The sequence below is a fragment of the Anomaloglossus baeobatrachus genome, chromosome 5 (genome assembly GCF_048569485.1).
Source record: "Anomaloglossus baeobatrachus isolate aAnoBae1 chromosome 5, aAnoBae1.hap1, whole genome shotgun sequence".
In the NCBI taxonomy this organism is placed as follows: Eukaryota; Metazoa; Chordata; class Amphibia; order Anura; family Aromobatidae; genus Anomaloglossus; species Anomaloglossus baeobatrachus.
The window spans coordinates 507,679,829-507,703,092 of NC_134357.1; the positions used below are offsets into that span (position 1 = coordinate 507,679,829).

General features: G+C 46.4%; 1 protein-coding gene across 1 annotated transcript in view; it reads left to right on the plus strand.

Moving 5' to 3' along the window:
- Positions 1–20,561, plus strand: part of LOC142311967 (uncharacterized) — a 34,235-nt gene extending 13,674 nt beyond the window's left edge. Inside the window, exons 2-11 of the mRNA XM_075350830.1 lie at positions 6,398–6,547; positions 6,677–6,856; positions 6,936–7,059; positions 7,141–7,238; positions 9,195–9,344; positions 9,474–9,650; positions 9,733–9,856; positions 9,940–10,037; positions 10,415–10,508; positions 17,556–20,561. Of these exons, the coding sequence (XP_075206945.1) occupies positions 6,491–6,547; positions 6,677–6,856; positions 6,936–7,059; positions 7,141–7,238; positions 9,195–9,344; positions 9,474–9,650; positions 9,733–9,856; positions 9,940–10,037; positions 10,415–10,508; positions 17,556–19,528 (3,075 nt within the window). The 5' untranslated portion in view covers positions 6,398–6,490 and the 3' untranslated portion in view covers positions 19,529–20,561. The remainder of the gene's footprint in view (positions 1–6,397; positions 6,548–6,676; positions 6,857–6,935; positions 7,060–7,140; positions 7,239–9,194; positions 9,345–9,473; positions 9,651–9,732; positions 9,857–9,939; positions 10,038–10,414; positions 10,509–17,555) is intronic.
- Positions 20,562–23,264: the final 2,703 nt, after the last annotated feature.

Genomic DNA, 23,264 nt, shown 5'->3' on the forward strand with positions numbered 1-23,264 from the left:
GTTAGTGATTTGATTGTGTCCATTAATTCTGTACTGATCTCAATCCGCCAGTATCAGAGGAACAACCTTCTCTGGCAGAAAAGCACCAGTTTATCTCGCCTAAGAGGACAAAGAGTGTGTTCTTTAACCACTCCAGTTTTCAGGCCGCTGTGACCAAGCCCAGGGCCTGCCCTGACAAACGCTTCCCTAAGCGTGGTTCTGATGACCGTTTACCCTTTCCACCTGAGGTGGTCAAGGAGTGGGCTCATTCACCAAAGGTAGACCCCCCCGGTGTCTAGACTCTCAGCCCGGACCGTTGTATCAGTGGCTGATGGCACCTCGCTTAAGGATTCCACAGACCGCCAGGTTGACCTTCTGGCCAAATCTGTATATGAGGCGGCAGGGGCCTCGTTCGCCCTGACTTTTGCAGCAGTGTGGGCTCTCAAAGCCATCTCTGCTTCTCTGGAGGAGATGCATTCCCTCACTAAGGAATCTATGCCTGAGATGGTTACCTTAACTGCTCAAGCTTCAGCTTTCTCATCCTATGCCATGTCTGCCATGCTGGAGGCTTCTCACCGCACTGCGGTGGCTTCGGCTAATTCCCTCGCTATCCGCAGGATCTTGTGGCTTCGAGAGTGGAAGGCAGATGCTTCTTCAAAGAAGTACCTTGCTGGACTCCCTTTTGCTGGGTCCAGGCTGTTCGGTGAACAGCTGGATGAAATCATTAAGGAAGCTACTGGCGGGAAGAGTACTTCCATGCCACAAACCAAAACCAGGAAACCTGTCCAGGGCAGGAATCAGTCGAGGTTTCGTTCCTTTCGTTCCTCCAACTGGTCGTCCTCTAAGCCCTCGGCCTCGTCCTCTAACACTGCCAAGGACCAAAAATCCAGCTGGCGCACAAAAGCGCGTCCACAGAAGACCGCAGATGCTGCTGCCACTAAGGCAGCCTCCTCTTGACTATCTGTCCGCGCCAGCAACGTCCTTAGTCGGTGGCAAGCTCTCCCACTTTGGCGACATGTGGTTTCAACACGTCTCCGATCAGTGGGTGCGGGATATCATCTCCCACGGCTACAGGATAGAATTCTCTTCCAGCCCGCCAAACAGATTTTTTCTGTCAACTCCCCCCTGCTCCAAGGCCGCCGCCTTCTCTCAGGCCGTGGCATCCCTGCAGGCCAACGGAGTAATTGTACCGGTTCCCGCCCGGGAACGGTTCAGAGGTTTCTACTCAAATCTCTTCCTAGTCCCCAAAAAGGACGGTTCCTTCCGGCCCATCCTGGATCTCAAGCTTCTCAACAAGCATGTTCAGGTGCGGCATTTTCGCATGGAGTCTCTGCGGTCAGTCATTGCATCAATGACCCAAGGGGATTTCCTGGCATCCATTGACATCAGAGATGCCTATCTGCATGTGCCAATTGCAGTTTCACACCAGCGTTGGCTACGTTTTGCAATCGGAGAGGAACATTTCCAATTCGTGGCTCTCCCCTTCGGGTTAGCCACGGCCCCTCGAGTATTCACCAAGGTCATGGCAGCAGTGGTTGCGGTTCTGCACCTACAGCGGTTGGTAGTGATTCCTTACCTGGACGACCTTCTAGTCAAGGCTTCATCCAGCGCACACTGTCAGCGGAGTGTTTCGCTCACTTTTGACACTCTAGCCCAATTCGGGTGGATTGTCAATCTTCCCAAATCCACTCTGACTCCGACCCAGAGTCTCACGTACCTAGGGATGCAGTTCGAGACTCTGCCGGCACTTGTGAAGTTGCCTTTAGTCAAACAGCAGTCCCTCCTACTGGCGGTCCGCGCTCTGCTGAGGCCCCGCCGTTATTCCATCAGGCATCTGATGCAGGTGCTGGGTCAGATGGTGGTGTCAATGGAGGCTGTTCCCTTTGCCCAGTTCCATCTGCGTTCACTGCAGCTGGACATTCTCCGCTGTTGGGACAAGCGGCCTTCCTCCTTGCACAGGTTGGTGGCTCTGTCGCCACAGACCAGGAGCTCTCTTCAGTGGTGGCTTCGGCCCCTCTCTCTGTCTCAGGGGCGCTCCTTCCTGACCCCGTCCTGGGTGATTCTCACCACGGATGCCAGTCTGTCCGGCTGGGGAGCGGTATGTCTCCACCACCAAGCGCAGGGCACTTGGACTCCGTCCGAGTCAGCCCTCTCGATCAATGTGCTGGAAACCAGAGTTGTGCTTCTAGCTCTCCTAGCCTTTCACCACCTGTTGGCGGGCAAGCACATCCGAGTCCAGTCAGACAACACGACAGCAGTTGCCTACATCAATCACCAAGGCGGGACACGCAGCCGCCTGGCAATGTTGGAGGTACAACGCATCCTTCAATGGACGGAGGACTCCAAGTCCACCATATCCGCAGTCCACATCCCAGGCGTGGAAAACTGGGAAGCAGATTATCTCAGCCGTCAAACCGTGGACAGTGGCAAGTGGTCCCTGCATCCGGCAGTGTTTCAGTCAATCTGCCGCAAGTGGGGCACTCCGGATGTGGACCTAATGGCGTCCCGTCACAACAACAAGGTTCCGGTTTACGTGGCTCGCTCCCACGATCCTCAGGCCTTCGCCGCGGATGCTCTGGTTCAAGACTGGTCCCAGTTTCGTCTGTCCTACATGTTTCCCCCTCTAGCTCTCTTGCCCAGAGTTCTGCGCAAGATCAGAATGGAGGGCTGTCGAGTCATTCTCATTGCTCCGGACTGGTCCAGGCGAGCTTGGTACCCAGACCTGCTCCATCTGTCCGTAGAGGTGCCGTGGCATCTTCCGGACCGTCCAGACCTTCTCTCACAAGGTCCGTTTTTCCGCCAGAATTCTGCGGCTCTCAGATTGACGGCGTGGCTCTTGAGTCCTGGATCTTGACGGCTTCTGGTATCCCCCCTGAAGTCATCTCCACTATGACTCGGGCCCGTAAGTCTTCCTCTGCCAAGATCTATCACAGGACTTGGAAGATTTTCCTGTCCTGGTGTCGCTCTTCCGGCCATTCTCCTTGGCCTTTTTCCTTGCCGACCCTTCTGTCTTTTCTACAGTCCGGTCTGCAGCTGGGATTGTCCCTCAACTCTCTCAAGGGACAAGTCTCGGCTCTGTCAGTGCTGTTCCAGCGGTGTATCGCCCGGCTGGCTCAGGTCCGCACCTTCATGCAAGGTGCGTCTCACATCATTTCGCCTTACCGGTGGCCCTTGGATCCCTGGGACCTCAATTTGGTTCTCACGGCTTTGCAGAAACCCCCCTTTGAACCTCTTAGGGAGGTTTCTTTGTTTCGTCTTTCACAGAAAGTGGTCTTTCTAGTGGCCATAACTTCCCTCAGGAGAGTCTCTGATTTAGCTGCGCTCTCTTCGGAGTCACCTTTTTTGGTTTTTCATCAAGACAAGGTGGTTCTCCGTCCGACTCCGGACTTTCTCCCTAAGGTGGTTTCTCCTTTCCACCTTAACCAGGACATTACCCTACCTTCCTTTTGTCCGGCTCCTGTTCATCGCTTTGAAAAAGCGTTGCATACTCTGGATCTGGTGCGGGCGCTCCGGATCTATGTGTCTCGCACCGCTGCTCTTAGGCGGTGCACCTCTCTTTTTGTGCTAACCACAGGTCGGCGTAAGGGCCTCTCTGCTTCTAAGCCGACATTAGCCCGTTGGATCAGGTCCACCATTTCGGAGGCCTACCTGTGTTCTCAGGTGCCTCCCCCGCCGGGGATCAAGGCACACTCGACCAGAGCTGTCGGTGCCTCTTGGGCTTTCAGGCACCAGGCTACGGCTCAGCAAGTCTGTCAGGCTGCCACTTGGACTAGCCTGCATACCTTTTCAAAGCACTACCAAGTGCATGCTCATGCTTCGGCAGATGCGAGCTTGGGCAGACGCATCCTTCAGGCGGCTGTCGCCCACTTGTGAAGTTAGGCTCCGCCTACTTCTCAGTTTTTCTGTTTATTCCCACCCATGGAGTGCTTTGAGACGTCCCAATGTCTGGGTCTCCCATAGGAACGATAAAGAAAAAGAGAATTTTGTTTACTTACCGTAAATTCTTTTTCTTATAGTTCCGTATTGGGACACCCAGCTCCCTCCCTGTTGCCTTTTGGCAGTTTCTTGTTCCGCGTGTTATCACCGGCTGTTGTCGTAGACAGAGACTCCGGTTGTTCCGGTTCTTGCTCTGTTTTTACTTGTGGGTGGCTATTCTCCATCAGCTTGTGCACTAAACTGGCTAGATCTGGTTCTCCAGGGGGTGTATAAGCTCAGAGGGAGGAGCTACACTTTTGAGTGTAGTACTTTGTGTGTCCTCCGGAGGCAGAAGCAATACACCCAATGTCTGGGTCTCCCAATACGGAACTATAAGAAAAAGAATTTACGGTAAGTAAACAAAATTCTCTTTTTTTCAGCCTCAGGATGTTCTGCTTCACCTCAATTGAGAGTTCCTTAGACCACATGTTGTCTGGTCACAGCAACAACTTCCAAATGCAAAACCACACACCTGTAATCAACCCCAGACCTTTTAACTACTTCATTGTTTACAGGTTAATGAGGGAGACGCCTTCAGAGTTAATTGCAGCCCTTAGAGTCCCTTGTCCAATTACTTTTGGTCCCTTGAAAAAGAGAAGGCTATGCATTACAGAGCTATGATTCCTAAACCCTTTCTCCGATTTGGATGTGAAAACTCTCATATTGCAGCTGGGAGTGTGCACTTTCAGCCCATATTATATATATATATATAATTGTATTTCTGAACATGTTTTTGTAAACAGCTAAAATAACAAAACTTGTGTCACTGTCCAAATATTTCTAGACCTAACTGTATATGTTTTATAAGTTGATATTATGCAAGAAAACATCTGGAATACTGTAAAATAATATAAATAGCCAGGATCATATTCCTATTCATCCGCTACACCAATGCCTCTACTATGTGCCAGTCATTACACTGGTTGCCCATCTACTACAGAGTCCAATATAAACTTATCACTCTCACCCAAAAAGCCTTATTTCTGTCCATCACTAATGATGAGTGAGCACCAAGTCTTCAAGTGCTCTTTACTTGAGTTGAGCAGGTTAGATGTTCTGACGGGCTCCACTTGAGTAACGAGATTAAAGGATGTTAAATATTGGGCAGTTCGATTTTCCGCCCACCTACAGACAGCCATAAACAGAGCATTTCCTGGGGAAAGTGGAGTGTCTTTTTTTTACAAACACCATCTGATACCGTCGTTTTTACACCAAGTGAGAGCCATTTAAAGACTGCAAGTGGCTCTCAATGGGGTGCCAGCTCACATTGTTCGCTGAAGTGAGCCAGCGCCTTGTGTAGAATGTGTCACGAACGATACATCCGAGCACCTGCAATACTTGGCTGAACACAGAGCAACCTGAGTACGCTTAGGCTATGTGCCCACACTGCGGATTTTGCGCGGATTTTGCCGCGGATTTGCCGCGGATTTCCCGAAAATCTGCAGCAGCGGCACTTCCAAGCCATTTCAATGGCATTTTGGAAATGCTGTGTCCATGCTGCGGATTTTTCCGCTGCGGATTTGCCGCGGATTTTGATCCGGAAAAATCTGCAGCATGTCAATTGTTTGGTGCAGATTTGGTGCGGATTTTTGGTTTTGAATGGGGGAAAAAAAAAAAAAAATCCGCATCAAAATCCGCGGCTAATCCGCGGTAAATCCGCGGTAAATCCGCGGGTGCGGATTTGCCGCGAAAGTCGCGGATTTTCAGGCAGAAAAATCCGCAGGTACATTCTACCGTGGACACATAGCCTTACTCGTCATTATTTATCACCCTACCCGTCCAAAACGTTCCAGTAATGACCTAAAGCTAACATTCTCAATAATCTGAACATTCCACTCCCGCCTCCAAGACTTCTTGTGAGCTGCAATAATTTTCTGATATGCACTACCAAGAACAATTTGAATAGTTCCCAATACCAACCGTTTTAAGCGTACCCTAAAAACACATTTCTTTAGACTGGCCTGTCGCCATACCTCACTTATCTAACTATTCCCGTTTTGACCTTACAAAGTATTCCTCCAAATCCGGTCCCGCGTACTGTTTACACACCATCCAAGTACTTAATAACACCCTGTATCTGTACTTGTACACATACTTGCTGGTGCCTGGTTCATGTATCATTATTTGAATACTCTTTGTTCTATTGATGGCTGGACCAGGCAATACAAGCACATTTTACCATTTACCTTTTGTGCCTGCCCTCATTCATTGTAAACTTGCGAGCAGGAACCTCACTCCTCTTGGTATCTGTTGAATTATGTTACTCTGTAATGTCTGATATTACATGTCCCTTTTGAATTGTAAAGTGCTTTGGAATAAGTTGGCGCTATAGAAATAAAAATGATTATTATTATTCTCTTACTGAAGATCCCTTGCAGCTCCCACTAATTGAATCTTTACATGAGATCTTTATCATGTTACATCTGCTCATCTTCCCATTTAGGTCCCTACCATATCAGATCCAGTCAGTGGAGATCTTCTATACAAAATAATTTTCCTCATTGACCCATCAAGGACGGATAGGGACAGGGACACGATGGCAGAGAGGATATTGCACCTCGCTCTAGAGATCCTCTTCCGGCTTACTGGAGAGGTGAGAGACTCTGATGACGTCACATTACATCATTCTTATCTATGGGAATAACAGATGGACAGAACTGGAGAGGTGAGGACTCTGGAAATGTCTGTAGTGAGATTTATTAATGTGTCTTTCCATAACCAGGGTTACACAGTTGTGAAGAAGACCTCTAGTAAGCGCTGTCAGGCCCCTGTGTCTGAGGGATGGGGACGAATTCTGAGCACAATTATGGGGCCTCCACCTCACCCGCTGATACATGAGGACATCAATGATCAGAAGATCATAGAAGTCACCAAGATGATGATTGAGCTGCTGACTGGAGAGGTGACACTCGGGATGCTGGGACATTATCCAGTAACGCTATAAAGGGATCGGGGGATGACGGTATCATTGTATGTGTCAGGTTCCTATGAGGTGTCAGGATTTCACCATCTATTTCTCCATGGAGGAGTGGGAGTATTTAGAAGGACACAAAGATCTGTACAAGGACGTCCTGATGGAGGTTCCCCAGCCCCTCACATCACCAGGTAATAGACAGGACTAAATACATGGCCTATAATTATTTGTATGGAAAGAATGAATTCAGTCCCTGTGTGTGTTTCCTCTAGTTCTATCCAGTGAGAGGACAACACCAGAGAGATGTCCCCATCCTCTTCTTCCACAGGACTGTAAACAAGAAGATCCTGATGTTACTCAGGAAAACCAGGTAGATGGAGAGAAGGTGTCATGAAATCTCCTTATGATGTGTAGATGGCTGTGAATGTCTTGTGTTCACATAGATTTTATCTGCCAGTATTATATACTGAACAACTTGTTGAGGAAGATATCAGGAATTATTGTTATGTAAACTCTTAAAGGCATCCTATCACATGAAAAAACGCTCTTAGGCCTCTGCCACATTCACGTGAAAATCACGCACGTGCCAAGAGACACGTATTTCCCCTGCGTGTTGCGTGCAGGTAAGTACGTGTCTCTGGTACGTGCGGGACACGTGTGTTCTACGTGTGCTATCCGCGATAGCACACGTAGAACCGGTAATTAACATACTCACCTGGTCCTTCCTGATGTCCGCGCTGCTGTCCATGGTGCTGATCCTCAGTCTCCAGCCCTCCCGTCTCCCCGCTGCTGCTGCTGCCAGGCAGTGAAGTGAATATTCAATGAGAATAATGAGCGGCGGTCGGCAGCAAGAGGCAGCAGCGGCAGAGACAGGAGGGCTGGAGAAGGTGAGTAAATGTTTGTTTGTTTTTTTTCACTGACACGTGTGTTTTCGCCGGCGCGTGTCACACGGGACCGCATCCACACTACACCCGTGTGGTACGGGTGCGGGCCGTGTGACACCCGTGCTGCGGGAGAAAACACTGACATGTCAGCGCTTTGAAAAACGCACACACGTACAAACGCACACGGACACACGTTCCGTGTGGTTTTACGTGTGTGTGCCTGCTACAATAGGGTAGCATTGGTTAACGTGTCTCCGTGCCGCTGGTACGTGTAAAAAATGACAAACACGTACCGGCGGCACGGATGTGTGTCACAGGCCTTTACCTGTATATTTGGGATTAGTCTTCTGGGTAAGAGCGTTTGGAACCTGCCAGCTTTTTCGCATCGAACCACATTGCCGTGAGAAAATTTACTTTATTCGGGTTTCAGTAACAGAGGTGGCGACGTGTGGGTTTAGTCACCGCTCGGGGTATTGAGAGAGGTGGCTATACCCACTTTCCCCGCAGTGACTGACATCCTCCGCTAATGCTTTGTAACTGTCAGTCAGTGCGGGGTCCGCGATTACAACTCGTGCTCTTGATACACAGATCAGTGACTGAACCTGGGTGCCATCCACGTGACTGTAGCCCAAACACTGCCGCGGGGAATAAATTTAATTTCCTCCTGGGAGCGTGGTTCAATGTGCAGGTGCCGTAGAGGTTCCAGATGCTATTAACCTGCAGGATCCCTTTAATTCAGTCTCTATAGGCAGGATGTTTGGTAGTTGGGATGTTGTGTAAAATGTACAGAAAACAAGAATTTAACAATGTGGAAATATAGTAATCAGAAGGTGAAAATTTGATATTTTTTCATTTTTTTCGTAATTAAAAAATGCTATATTGAAGTAACAAAATAAACGAACATATAAATGGTCAAACAGGTACAGAGCAAACTGCCTTGTATCAATCCGCCATAAATATCAGACATTATGAAGCAAATAAAATGTACTCTATATAGAGTAGTACATATAGTTATTTTCAGGGACAAAGGTATAAAGATATTTCTTACTTTTTTTTTCATGACCTTACCAATAAAGAGACAGTCCATTTGGACTCCTGTGGTTTTCTTGGTTAGCAGTCATACCTATGATATTGTAGAAATGTCCGACTGTTTTCTTTGGACCAAGTGGTCCGCGAAAAAAGTCGAAGGCTGATTTTGATCTGAGCTGTTGGAGCAAAATTGGCAATGCAAGTCTAATGGTCTGTTAAAATATTGGGCCGCACTTGGATGATATCAAAGAGTAGTACAATTTTCACAGACTGACAGTACAAGGTGGAGAAACTTTTTTTTTTTTCTCTACGTGTAAGCAAAGCTAATGCCACTTTGATCAAACTCAGTTAAAACGGTGATTATTTGACTAATTGATCTTTCTGATGTTACATCTGCTCATCTTCCCCTTGAGATCCCTACAATATCGGATCCTCTCAGTGGAGATCTTCTATATAAGAGAATTCTCCTGATTGACCCGTCAAGGAGGGATAGGGACAGGGACAAGATGGCGGAGAGGATATTACACCTCACCCTAGAGATCCTCTTCCGGCTTACTGGAGAGGTGAGAGATTCTGATGATGTCACATTATATCATTCTTATCCATGGGAATAACAGATGGACAGAACTGGAGAGGTGAGGACTCTGGAAATGTCTGTAGTGAGATTTATTAATGTGTCTCTCCATAACCAGGATTACACAGTAGTGAAAACCTCTAGTGAGCGCTGTCAGGCCCCTGTGTCTGAGGGATGGGGAAGACCCCTGAGCACAATCACGGGGCCTCCACCTCACCCCCTAATACATGAGGACATCAATGACCAGAAGATCCTAGAACTCACCTACAAGATGATTGAGCTGCTGACTGGAGAGGTGACACTGCTGGGAATGCTGAGACATTATACAGTAATGCTTTGAAGGGATCGGGGGATGACGGTATCATTGTATGTGTCAGGTTCCTATCAGGTGTCAGGACGTCACCATCTATTTCTCCATGGAGGAGTGGGAGTATTTAGAAGGACACAGAGATCGGTACAAGGACGTCATGATGAAGGTTCCCCAGCCTCTCACATCACCAGGTAATAGAAAGGACTAAATACACATTGCCTATAATTATCTGTATATAAAGAATGAATTCAGCCCATGTATGTGTTTCCTATAGTTCCATCCAGTGAGAGGACAATACCAGAGAGATGTCTCCATCCTCTTCTTCCACAGGACTGTAAACAAGAAAATCCTGATGTTCCTGAAGATGATCAGGTAGATGGAGAGAAGGTGTCATGAAATCTCCATATGATGTGTAGATGGCTGTGAAGGTCTTGTGTTCAGTCTTGTTTTACCCACCAGTATTATTCACTGAACGGACAATGTATTAGAGACATTAGGCATTTTATGATTGGAGCTTCTCTAGAAAATAAAAGTTGTTTTATACTTGGTGGAGATGACAGGATAAAGCTGATTATAGACATGAGATTTTGTCTGGATCTTTTCACATATTATTTGTTATAGAGACTGCTGGTTAGAATTAGGAGACGGCAGATTGGATTTATACAGGAGACCTGCAGCTATTTGATCTTTTCTGTTATTTAAAACGATTTCACCAAATGTCTTTGTGAATTTTACAATTTTTGTTTTAGGATGAAGATGTGAAATGTATTATTGTCACAGAGACATATGTGAGGGGTGATGAGTGGTGGTGTAAAGAGGAGATTCCTACAGATAACCATACAGGTGAGTAGTGACCACTAAATGCAGAGAGAGATTTTACTCATTCACTGGCTTGTAGAATCATATGCTGATTCTTTTAGGTTATATTCACACAGCGTTTTTAATATAGATTTTATGCATAAAGATTTAACAATTCTAAAAGGGATACATTATTTTACACAGATGTAGGGTTGGTCGGGAGTTCAGCCAAGGCCTGGGGTAGTAGTTGTGTCCCCGGCCGATGCGCTACATGATAAAGTGATTGAATGTAGAATATAGGTAGTGGGGGACACACTCTTAGGCCTTGTTGTTCCACTACCTTTGTAATCGATCCTCGTCCCCACAAATCAATGACAGACGCTGTGCTTTCTTCAAACTCTTGAACTTTACTGTATGTCACAACTTCAGATAAACATTCTTCCCCAGACGGAAGACACAACTTCTCTTCAGGACAGTACACACACTTCCATATCATTTTTCTTACTGCGGCTGTCACAGAGTCCCACCGGCTTCCTGGAGCTCCGGCCCTTCTCACTGTGGGTTTGGACATTTTGTCTTGGCTGATCTCCACTTCAGGAGTCCCTTCAATTTGTGTTCACGACGGCTACCCCTAGCAATTGGTCCACGCTTTCTGCATACCGTGCATGTTCCGCCTGCCCCTTATCCACAGGAGAGCTCAATTCTGGCTCCAGGATTCGCTCTGTCTGTACAGCTTCCTTCTTTTTCCCACTACAACTCACTGTCCTCTAAACTCCTTCCCCTCCTTTTTCTGAAACATGAGCCGGGCTAATATTTCCTGCCCTAGCAACCTCACCACTATCCTTTTATGCCTGACACTCCTGCCCCTAACCAGGGGGAGAGCAGCGCCATCTTGTGGTAGCTGGTGGGACTGTGATATGCCCAATACAATATACACATTGTTTCCATAACAAGTAAAAACAATAAATAAATAAATAAATACACAGTCACAGTAATACAGTAATAGATCACATATTAGAACATATTAGAACATCACAGGTCTTCAGGGAGACTTGCAGGGTCAGGTCACCACCCCTACACAGACATCTCCCCTCCGCAGCCATAACATGCTGGGCTGTTACAGATCTACTTCTGTATTCACAGTGCTGTTTAAAACTGTACTATGTGCTCAGTGGATGTCTCTAAATATACTTTTGAAGCTTGTTAGTAGTGGAGATTTCAGCTTAGGACTTCTGATACAGAAGGCAGAAACAATATTAAGCAGTCACCGGTTGCACCCCTACAGACAAGGGAATTTCCTCAGCCTAAATACCTCAATAGCATTCGTTGTTGTAAGCATATTATACTGGTCAATACAAATATACCACTACATGCCAGTATATTATAAGTGCTGAAAAGTTATTGTTGGATATTTTTTTCCTGCAAAGTTACTAATGAAAGTAAGGTCTCTTTCACACATCCGTGAAAACCCACAAACGTTTTGCACAGACTTGTAAAAGGTGCGTATGGCCCTTCTTGTGCCGTGATTTTGGCACGAGTTTTCTATGTGTGCTATCCGTGATAACACATGGAGAACAGGAACTTTATGCTTACCTGTCCTTGGCGCTGCTGTCCGTGGTGCTGATGTCTTCCACTCTGCGGTCTCCGACCCTGCTGACTCCCCGGAGCTGCTGCTTCCGGTCCTCGGTGCAGCATAATGAGTGGGGGTTGGAAGCAAGTGACAGCAGTGGCAGAGACGGCAGCGCTGGAGAAGGTGAGTGTAGAAATTCATTTTTTTTCCGGTACATGTCATACGGATCACATCCATGCGGTCCGTGTGACACCCTTGCTGTAGGAGAAAAACGAACATGTCTACACGTGCATGTTTTCACATGGACCGTGTGTCCGTATGGAGCATACGTGTGTCCTTGTGCCCCACAGGGACACACAATCCATGTGAAAACACACACGTGTTCGCAGACCCATTGATTTTAATGGCTCTACGTGTGTCAGTGTCTCCGGTGCGTTTGCAAATGGACGTCACACGTACCGGAGACACAGATGTGTTAAGGGGGCCTAAAGGTGCAAAGCAATTACATATTTTGTGACCCTGTAATTGTGCCACCCGGCGCAGACCGGGGTGCTCGGATCCGGAATGGTCGTGGCTCGAGGGGTCCGGACCCGGGCTCGGCACTAATTCCGATCCTTGAAAGGGGATTATTTACAGGGGAGAAGTTCGTGACGCCACCTGCAGGTTGCGGTAATGGGAGTACCGCCGCTGCTGGAAGGAGTACCGGGACAGATGGTGGGGAGCAGCAAGGTGTCAGTCCCTCCGCAGGTAGGGAAGGCCCCGGCCTCTGGGGTTTTGGTGGATATTTGGGAGCGCAGGATGCAGAGGAACCAGGGTACTCACTGTGGGTAGTCGTGATGCTGGATGAGAATTATAAAGCAGACACTCACACTGAGGATAAACCAAAGACTCTGTGCATCACAGTCTCTACAGGGAAGCCCGTCCGGTTGTCCGCTCCCACCGGTGTCACTTGGTAATCTGGAGCCACCTCCATTCACAAATTAGTTCCCTTTGATGGCCCCTTGGCTTGAAGCTGTTAGGGCCCTGCTCACTATGTTTTTAGTGTAGCTGTGCTCTTGATGGCTGGCACTTGGCATTTTAGTGGGCCACGTTACTGGAAAACCCTATCCCCCGCGGTGTACTGTTACCTTCAATCTCTGAGCTCCTAGGTAAGTTTACAAAGAGACTCTCCCTCCCAGGTTAATTGTCAAGACGTTGAACTGGCTCCTGACCTAGGGTCCTGTACCCCGTCGAGCTCGGTACCTGTCAGTTTTTTTGGGTTTTTTGATGCCGACAGTCCTCCTAGACTATGTCCGTCGCTCCCTACCAATGTCACTGCCACTGGTCCCCCACTCCTCTGGTCCCGGACCACCGTCTGCGACCCAACCTCGGTCTAGCTCCCCGGGATCTACTACTCCAGCTCCTCACTCCTTGAGGGCTCTCACTAAACTCTCTCTTCTTACCTTCCACCAGTTTGCCTGCCCTCTAGGTGGGTGGCCTTATTCCGCTTAACCAACCCACTGGTGTCTCTGGCAGGTCATGATGTGAGGTGTGATTGGGATTTGTGCTGATGGTAGTGACACCAGTTTCTTAAGAACCTGGAACCATGGGGGGTAGGCCCTGCACCCTGGGTAAGGATTGCAGTACCCTGAGGCACCCTGATATATTCAGGGGCGCCACATAATCATAACAACATCTTCAACACATTGAACATATTACTTTTGGATATCTGTCATTGGTATAAAACTGTTGCAATTATTTTTATCCATGTACGTTTTTACAATGGTAAACAAAAGGATAATGCAAAACTTTGCTTACCGTTTAAAACAAAGGAAACATAAAAGAACATAGACCAGTGTTTCTTAAATTCCAGTACTCAAGAGATCTCAATAGGTCATGTTTTCAGGATTCCTTAGTATTACAAAGGTAATGGCTTGATAATGATTCCATGACCTCTGCAAAGCTAAGAAAGTCCTGAAAACATGATCTGTTGGGGGCTGTGAGGACTAGAGTTTGGGAACACTGACCTAGAACAACCGCATAATGGATAGTGAGGCCACTCTTGGTTCAATTTGTATCAATTGTGGAGCAGATCAGTTTTGGGCATGAGTTCTGTTTCTAAAATGGAACAGATGAGTAAAACTCTTGAACACAAGTATGAACCCAGCGTATGACTGACCACCAGAAGGAAAGTGGACACAACAGTTTTTGATCAGATTTACAGATTTTACAGATCAAACTAACCCATGGTTGCTAATGAGTCTCAGCACTTAGCAGTTGAGGTTTAAAAAGTATATATACAGTATATATACAGTGTGTATATATGCGACAGTTCTGGGACTGTACCCGGCTCTTCCCGATTTGCCCTGGTGCGTTGGCAAATCGGGGTAATAAGGAGTTATTGGCAGCCCATAGCTGCCACTAAATCCTAGATTAATCATGTCAGGCATCTATGAGACACCCTCCATGATTAATCTGTAAATTACAGTAAATAAACACACACACCCGAAAAAATCCTTTATTATAAATAAAAAAACACAAACATATACCCTGGTTAACCACTGAGGTTACCCGCGGCCACCGCTGCATCCACCGCTGGATCCAGTGACAGCGGGTAACCTCAGTGACAGCTCACCTGATCGTGCGGCTGTCTTCAGTTGCTGTGTGGAGGTGACCGGAGCGGCGGTGTCTGCTGCAGCTCCGGTCACCTCCATGCAGCAGCGCTAGATGCGACGCTGGAGCATCCTGGATTCCACCGGACATGGAGGGCTTTTTGGGGCTGATTAAAGTGGTTAACCAGGGTATATGTTTGTGTTTTTTATTTCTAATAAAGGATTGTTCGGGTGTGTGTGTTTATTTACTGTAATTTACAGATTAATCATGGAGGGTGTCTCATAGACGCCTGACATGATTAATCTAGGACTTATTGGCAGCTATGGGCTACCATTAACTCCTTATTACCCCGATTTGCCAACGCACCAGGGCAAATCGGGAAGAGCCGGGTACAGTCCCAGAACTGTCGCATATAATGTATGCGGCAATTCTGGGCGGCTGTTGGCTGATATTGTTAGGCTGGGGGGCTCCCCATAACGTGGGGCTCCCCATCCTAAGAATACCAGCCTTCAGCCGTATGGCTTTATCTGGCTGGTTTTAAAATTGGGGGGGACCGCACACCGTTTTTTTTAATTATTTAATTATTTATTTCACTGCACAGTATAGACACGCCCACCGGCTGCTGTGATTGGGTGCAGTGTGACACCTGTCACTCAGCGTGGGGGCGTGTCTCACTGTAACCAATCATAGGCGCCGGTGGGCGGGGAAAGCAGGGAATACGAGATTGTTTAATGGGCGGCCGGCTTTTTCAAAACAGTAAAAGCCGCCGGAGCAGTGTGAATGCCGTGCAGCGCCGGGGATCGGTGAGTATGAGAGAGGGGGTAAGAGGGATAGACTGACATGGACAGAGAGAGAGGGACAGAGATAGTGACCGACTGACAGAGATTAGTGAATGACAGACATTGTGAGGCGCTTCAGAACGCAGCTTTTCAGCTGCGCTCTGAAGCGGACCTTTTTTAAGCTGCGGTGCAGAGCGCACACCTGCGCACATAGCCTCAGACACCAAAATCGTATGAGGGATGTCACACGTTACAATTGACTAGGTTCATACAACAAAACGTCCAATGTATGAGGAATAAACGACGTGTATGCAATCACCGTATTTTCGTTCAATCTTGATTGCACGTAGGTGTCACACGCAAATACGTCACGAACGATGCAGGATGTGCGTCACTTACAACTTGACCCCAACGACGGATTGAAAGATTTATTGAAGCGTGTAAAGCAGGCATTATCTCCTCCCACAATCGCATCCCAGTTTTCTACTGTCATCCCCCATACTCCGGAACTCTCTGCCCCAACATATCAGACTCTCCCCTACCTTGGAAAGCTTCAAAAGAAACCTGAAGACCCACCTCCTCTGACAAGCCTACAACCTGCAGTAACTCTCAGTCCACAATAATACCACATAACTACCGTGTTTTTCCAAAAATAAGACACTGTCTTATATTTTTTTTGCCCCCCCTCCCCAAAAAAAAGCACTAGGGCTTATTTTTAGAGGAGGTCTTATTCTTGGAGAAACACGGTTTGGGGGTAAGTTTACCCCCCAAAAAAGCAGAACCCCCCCCCCCACTTCCCAGGAGACTCATACTTACAAGACTCGGACGTCTGGGTGTCTCCCAGGTCCTCCCTGTGATCTCTGGTGGGTGCTGCATGCCGTCCTTCCCTGCTTCTGGCTGACTGACACTGACACACTTACACACAGCAGATTGTGCGCGCACACACACATGCGCGCACACACACATCACATCACATCCAGCGCTTCTGGCTTCAGGAAATAATGGGAGGAAGTCACGTGTGTTCACAGGTCCTGTTGCGGCAGATCTTTGTGCTGCACTGCACAGCCTCTCAGGATTCTGCCGGCCAGAAGAAATCGGTGTCGCTGGATGTGATGAGTATGTGTGCGATCCGATGTGTGTGTGATTCGATGTTTGTGTGTGCGATCTGATTATGTGTGCAATCTGATTGTGTGTGATCTGATTGTGTGTGCAGTCCAATGTTTGTGTGTGAGATCCGATGTTTGTGTGTGAGAGCTGATGTGTGCGGGGGTGCAATTATTGCAGGTCCTCCCGCTTGGTGTCTGAGGAGTATGATTACGGGGTGTCCTGTTGTCTATAATGAAGTTTCCTGCAGTATCTGTAATTTTTTTAGCTGCACAGACACTTCATTATTGATCCGCGACTAGGGCTTATTTTCAGGGTAGGTCTTTCATTTAAGCCTTGCTCCGAAAATGCTGAAAAACCCTGCTAGGGCTTATTTTTGGGGGAGATCTTATTTTTGGAAAAACACGGTATCTCTACCCCACTTACTGTATTCTCATCCAACCCATGTAGACTGTGAGCCCTCGCGGGCAGGGTCCTCTCTCCTCCTGTACCAGTCTGTGCCTTATAATGTTCATGATCATTGTACTCATCCCTATTATGTATACCCCATTTCACATGTACAGCTCTATGGAATATATGGCACTATAATATATATATATATATATATATATATATATATATATATCATTTCATTTTTATTCTGTTCTTGAAAATAATATATATTATTTTTAATAAGAAAAAAAACACAGATACCCAGATTGTAAAAATTGACACATGGAACAACAAAAAAGGATGGGACTCCCTGAAAAAAAGTATGTGTGACTGAGGCCTAAAGCCTACTTTATGAAATGCCACTGAACATCTAACTGGAAAAGATTGTTGAAGGGTATGAACCTATGGAGAAGAGAACTACAACAGTGAAAAATTGTAAGAAAACAGCCAAGTGGTCTAAGATGATAATCGATTAGTCCCTGATTCATGGGCTACTGTTTTAGTCAATTAGTAATTGCACTGTATTACAATTTGCACTGAAAAGTTTTAATATAAATAATATCACTTTAAGGCACTCTTAATAAAGCATAATAAAAGTAATCTTACTCTTTGCAGATTACTGGACTTGGAGATCAGAGGAAAATATATTTTCGGATTTTACAGCAGATGATCATGTTATTACACCATATCCAGCTCTTCACAACAAAGATCTATCATCTGATCCTAATCAATGGGTTCTTTCTTCAGCTTCATCAAAGACCATTTTAGAAAAGAAAAGTTACAGAAAAGCTGATAAACAACAAATAGCACACATAGAGGAGAAGCCATTTGCATGTTCAGAATGTGGGAAATGTTTTAGTCAGAAGACAAATTTTCTTAAACATCAGAGAAGTCACACAGGAGAAAAGCCATTTTCATGTCTGCAATGTGGAAAATGTTTTACACAAAAAACAAGTCTTATTAACCATCAGGGAATTCATACGGGGGAAAAGCCATTTTCATGTTCAGAATGTGGAAAATGTTTTCATTGTAATGCATATCTTGTTAAACATCAGAGAACTCACACAGAGGAGAAGCCATTTTCATGTTTGGAGTGTGGGAAATGTTTTAATAGAAAAACAAGTCTTGTTTCACATCAGACAATTCACACAGGGGAGAAGCCATTTTCATGTTCACAATGTGGGAAATGTTACAGCGATAAATCCAAACTTGTTAGACATCAGAAAATTCACACAATGGAGAAGCCTTATTCATGCTCAGAATGTGGGAAATGTTTTAATTATAAAACAAATCTTATTACACATCAGAGAACTCACACAGGGGAGAAGCCATTTTCTTGCTCAGAATGCGGGAAATGTTATAGCGAGAAAGCCAAACTCATTAACCATCATAGAATTCACACAGGAGAAAAGCCATATTCATGTTTAGAATGTGGGAAATGTTTTACATGGAAAGCAATTCTTGTTGAACATCAGAGAACTCACACAGGGGAGAAACCATTTTCATGTTCAATATGTGGGAAATGTTTTAATAGTAATACAAGTCTTGTTACACATCAAAGAACCCACACAGGGGAGAAGCCATTTTCATGTTCAGAATGTGGGAAATGTTTTGATAGGAAACCAAGTCTTGTTACACATCAGAGAATTCACACAGGGGAGAAGCCATTTTCATGTTCAGAATGTGGTAAATGTTATAGGGGGAAATCCAATCTTCTTACACATATGAAAAGTCACACAAGAGAGAAGCCATTTTTTTATTCAGAATGTGGGAAACAATATAGCGAGAAATCCATACTTGTCAACCATCAGGGAATTCAAAAAGGTGAAAAGCCATTTTCATGTTCAGAATGTGGGAAATGTTTTAATTGGAAAGCAAGTCTTGTTGCACATCAGACGGTTCACACAGGCAAGAAGCCATTTTCATGTCCAGAATGTGAGAAATGTTATAGTGAGAAATCCAAACTTGTTAGACATCAAAGAATTCACACAGGAGAAAAGCTTTTTTCATGTTCAGAATGTGGGAAATGTTTTAATTGTAAAACAAATTTTGTTATACATCAGAGAATTCATACAGGGGAGAAGCCATTTTCTTGCTCAGAATGTGGGAAATGTTATAGTGAGAAATTCAAACTTGTTCAACATCAAAGAATTCACTCAGGGGAGAAGCCATTTTCTTGTCCAGTATGTGGGAAATGTTTTAATTGTAATACAAGTCTTGTTACACATCAGAGAACACACACAGGGGAGAAGCCATTTTCATGTTCGGAATGTGGAAAATGTTTTAATAGGAAAGAAAGTCTTGTTGCACATCAGAGAACACACACAGGGGAGAAGCCATTTTCATGTTTGGATTGTGGAAAATGTTTTAATAGGAAAGAAAGTGTTGTTGTACATCAAAGAATTCACACAGGGGAGAAGCCATTTTCATGTTCAGAATGTGGAAAATCTTTTAGTTGTAACACAAGTCTTGTTACACATCAGATAACTCACACAGGAGAGAGGCCATTTTCATGTTCACAATGTGGAAAATCTTTTAATAGGAAAACAAGTCTTGTTAGACATTGTAAAATTCACACAACGGAGTAGTCATTTTCATTTTTAGAATATGGGAAATGTTTTATTCCGAAAACAAATCTAAATTTACATCAGAGACTTCACTCAAGGGAGAAGCCATGTCCATGTTCAGATTGTGGGACATTTTTAAACAGAAATCAGTTATAGTTTCAAATCAGAGAATTCACACGGGGAGAAACCATTTCCATGGTGTTGTAAATATTTTACCAATAAATAGGTCTTTTTAGTCACTTGAAAAGTCAAACAGAAGAGAATCCACTTTCACGTCTAGAATATTGAGAAGTTAGATTTTGCTGGACATCAGAGAACTCATATGGTATAAAAATTTTATTGTTAAAATTTTGTGATGTTTTCTGTCGGTTTCAGCCACACAGACACTTTGGACTCACAGCACCATGAAGCAGTGTGTGGATGAAATCTTCCTTCACAGTAGGAGTCCCAGGAGATAAGCGAAGTGCAGAAATAGCTCTGGCTGAGGGAATATATGTGACATTGTGAGGTTCTGGTTCAGCTAGCCTCCCTTGTCCCTGCTAAAACTCCTAGGTTACACTCAGCCAGCACACTAGATCACAAGCTTCTGCCTGGGACTTGAATTAAACAGTAGAGTAAACCTGGCTCAACTATATAGTTGGGTGCTCTAGAGAAAATAAGTCCAGTAAATCACAAAAAAGCTTCAGCACACCACGAAGAATGGAGAAAAAGTGAGAAAAAGACTTTGGATGGTGCTAAACGTTGTTTTATTGAAACATAAAATAGTCTGTCCCCAATGTTTCAGTCCTGATAGGACCTTTTTCAAGGACTATCTCAGACTAGTGACATAAAAGAAAAAAAATGTACACAGTGTTACAAAAAGGAAAGGATACAATAATCAATATCTACACCTGACATGAAAACAAATCATATTACATGAATATGGTTCAGAAGAATATCATCTCCACATGTAAAATACAAACATTTGCACAAACATCCATGTATGGAGTTCTGGAAATCTCCTAAATTATGAAAGGTCTGTGGAAGCATGTATATTTCATAAAAAATAAATAAAGCTGACGCAAAACATTGGATGTGTGAACGTACCTAAATATTAGAACCAATGGTCATGTTGCACCAAGTGGAACTGTATAATGTTGTCTTAGACAGCAAAGAACTATACATATAGTCTAGATGAAAAACATGAAATAGCCATTAGAGGATCATGTAAAAAAGTAACCGTCAATGTAATGTGCGGTTATGGGGCATGTTGAACACCTGGAAGCATATGACACACTGGGATGTCAAAACAAATGGTCTAGTCGTACCAGAAGGAACTGTGTAATGACATCTTTAGACAGGAAAGACTATACATATAGTCTAAATGGAAAACATGAAACAGCTGTTAGAGACTCATGTAAAGGAATTATGTAAAAAAGTAACCGTCAGTATCATGTGATACAGAGTTAAGGGGCATAATCGTTACCTGCATGTATATAACAGAATGTCCAAGGTGAGGTCAGTACTGTGTGGCCATATAGTATATCATGTCCATCAGGGTAATATGGTCTGAATGTAAAAGTCCCTTCATGTACTTGTGTCAAAGTAACATCAAGAAAAAGAGGGGAAAATTCTCAATCAAGTACCTGTAGAGGTGAGGTAAATTATACAATTGTACCAGTGATGTTTGGTGTCACAGTATAGAACATTCACCATGGGAACACGTCTGATGCAGTAAAAGAAAATGGAACCTTTAGTCAGAGGGGCACAAAAGGAGAACAATATAAGTACATGGTCGGTATAGAATGACCCTATAAAGACAAGAGATATATATTATAATGTATTACCCTCTGACCTGGTATCACATCATGATTCAAGGCAGGTTTATGCAATCTATAAAATTCCCTAGGGGATTTCTGTGTGAGAGGAAATAAGGACCATTAGATGCTATTAGATGCAAAGTGGAGAAATGAAAACCGGAGGTAGTATGTAGAAAACAAAGTACCTTCTAGTGAAGAGGTCATAGAGCCAGTGTGGGGTAGTGGACGGTACCTGTAACTATAAGGGAGATAGCCATAAGTGAGGTATGCTGGGTATGCAATCTACAGTGACCATATGTAAACCCCTGTGGTAGTGTGGCGCCCTGGACTGGCCAGGTCGTCACAGGTACTGCAACACACACACCCCACCCCGAGATAGGCACACCAGCCAAACACAAAACCCTTGTTGCCTCCCTCCAGGGGCTGATGTCCACACCAGGTGGGGTGGAGCCAGGCGGTTGGCCCCACCCACTGAGGAGTTCACAGGCCTGGAGGCGGGAAAAGGCAGTCAGATCAGTTAGGGAAGTGAAGTGGAAGGGACTGCTGGTGTCTGGGTGTGTGGCCCAGGCACTGACAGCAAGGTTGGCAGACGGTGGTGGCCGTTTGCAGGAGAAGCGAATCAACGCAGAACCGTAGGACCGGGGTCAGGCGGTGGCCCGCCGGTACCGAACCGGGGAGCAAAGTGAAGCCAGCACACACAGGCAGGGCCTGCGGACCCGGACCAGGCTTGGAGCCGCCGAAAAGGTCAAATCTGTTAGTGACCGGAACCCCAGGGGTTTCCTAGCAGCCAAGACCCGATAGAAGGCAACCGTCCAACCAGCAGAAGGGAATACAGCTACCGCCAAGGCTAGGATGCCAAGGGCCAGAGCCTGCGGGCAAAAGGGCTCCTCCGGCACATACACGCTGGGGAGCGGGCTACCGTTGGGAAGCCACCGGAGCCGAACAAACACAGGTGCAGGAAAAGGCAGCCATCACCAATCGTCCGGGAGAAGTCACAGCAGCCGGCTGCGGGACTCGTCCATCCAGTCGTTTGGTTCACCAGAGACTTTGTGTGTATTTGAGGCTGAGTGAGTACAACCGTGCCATCCGGCACCGCGCTGCGCAGTCCCTGGAACCCTGCACCTTGCCGACCCTGCCTCCCCGTCACCTCACCGGGCTCCGGGACCACCAACCCCTACCCACGGAGGGGGAAAACAACATCCCAGCTGCTCCCTACCATCGCTCCCGGGATCCCCGTCACCAGCAGCGGTGGTGCCCAACTTCACCACAACCCGTGGGTGGTGTCACGGACTCAAATCCCCAAACAAACTACCCCTTTCACTCACGGGCGAGGAGCGCCGCTCGAGTCCCCGGATCCGGCCCACCGCTCGAGCCACCGAGCAGCAGCAGCAGCAGTGCCGGACCCGAGCGTTAGCGAGCGCAGCGCCCCGCCGCCCGCGACAACTTGGTGTCACGAACAGGATCTTACCGCTCTGCCGGCTGGTAGAGGTGCGCCTTGTGTTCCCCGCCGGCGGTGTCCAGCCAAAAAATTCCAGATTCCGCCATCTTGGGCGCGAAGATTTTCCCGCTCGAGCGTCTTCCCGAGCAGTGGAGGCGCGAAAACCGAAACCCCGCCCCTGAAGAGGAGGTGCCGAGAAAAGACCAAAGGGGACGGATGGCGGCCGGCCGCATGTAAACCGAGGCCATAAAAGCAGGGACGCCAGGACTCTGCCGCCATTTGGTTCCTGGAAACTGACGCTGCCAGCATGCACCGTCCGTCCGGTAACTCCGCAGTCCCCGAGCCCGCGCCAGGAACAGCGGCGTGGGTGGAGGTCCGGACCGTCCAACTGAGCAGCCGCCTGCAAGTCAGAGTGCAGCTCCTCCTGGAGGAGTGGGAGACCGACATGGCAGATGTGGTGGCGGCCATACGGAGACGCGAGGTGGAGGAAGATTTGGAGGAGCGGGTAAGCGACCCACGC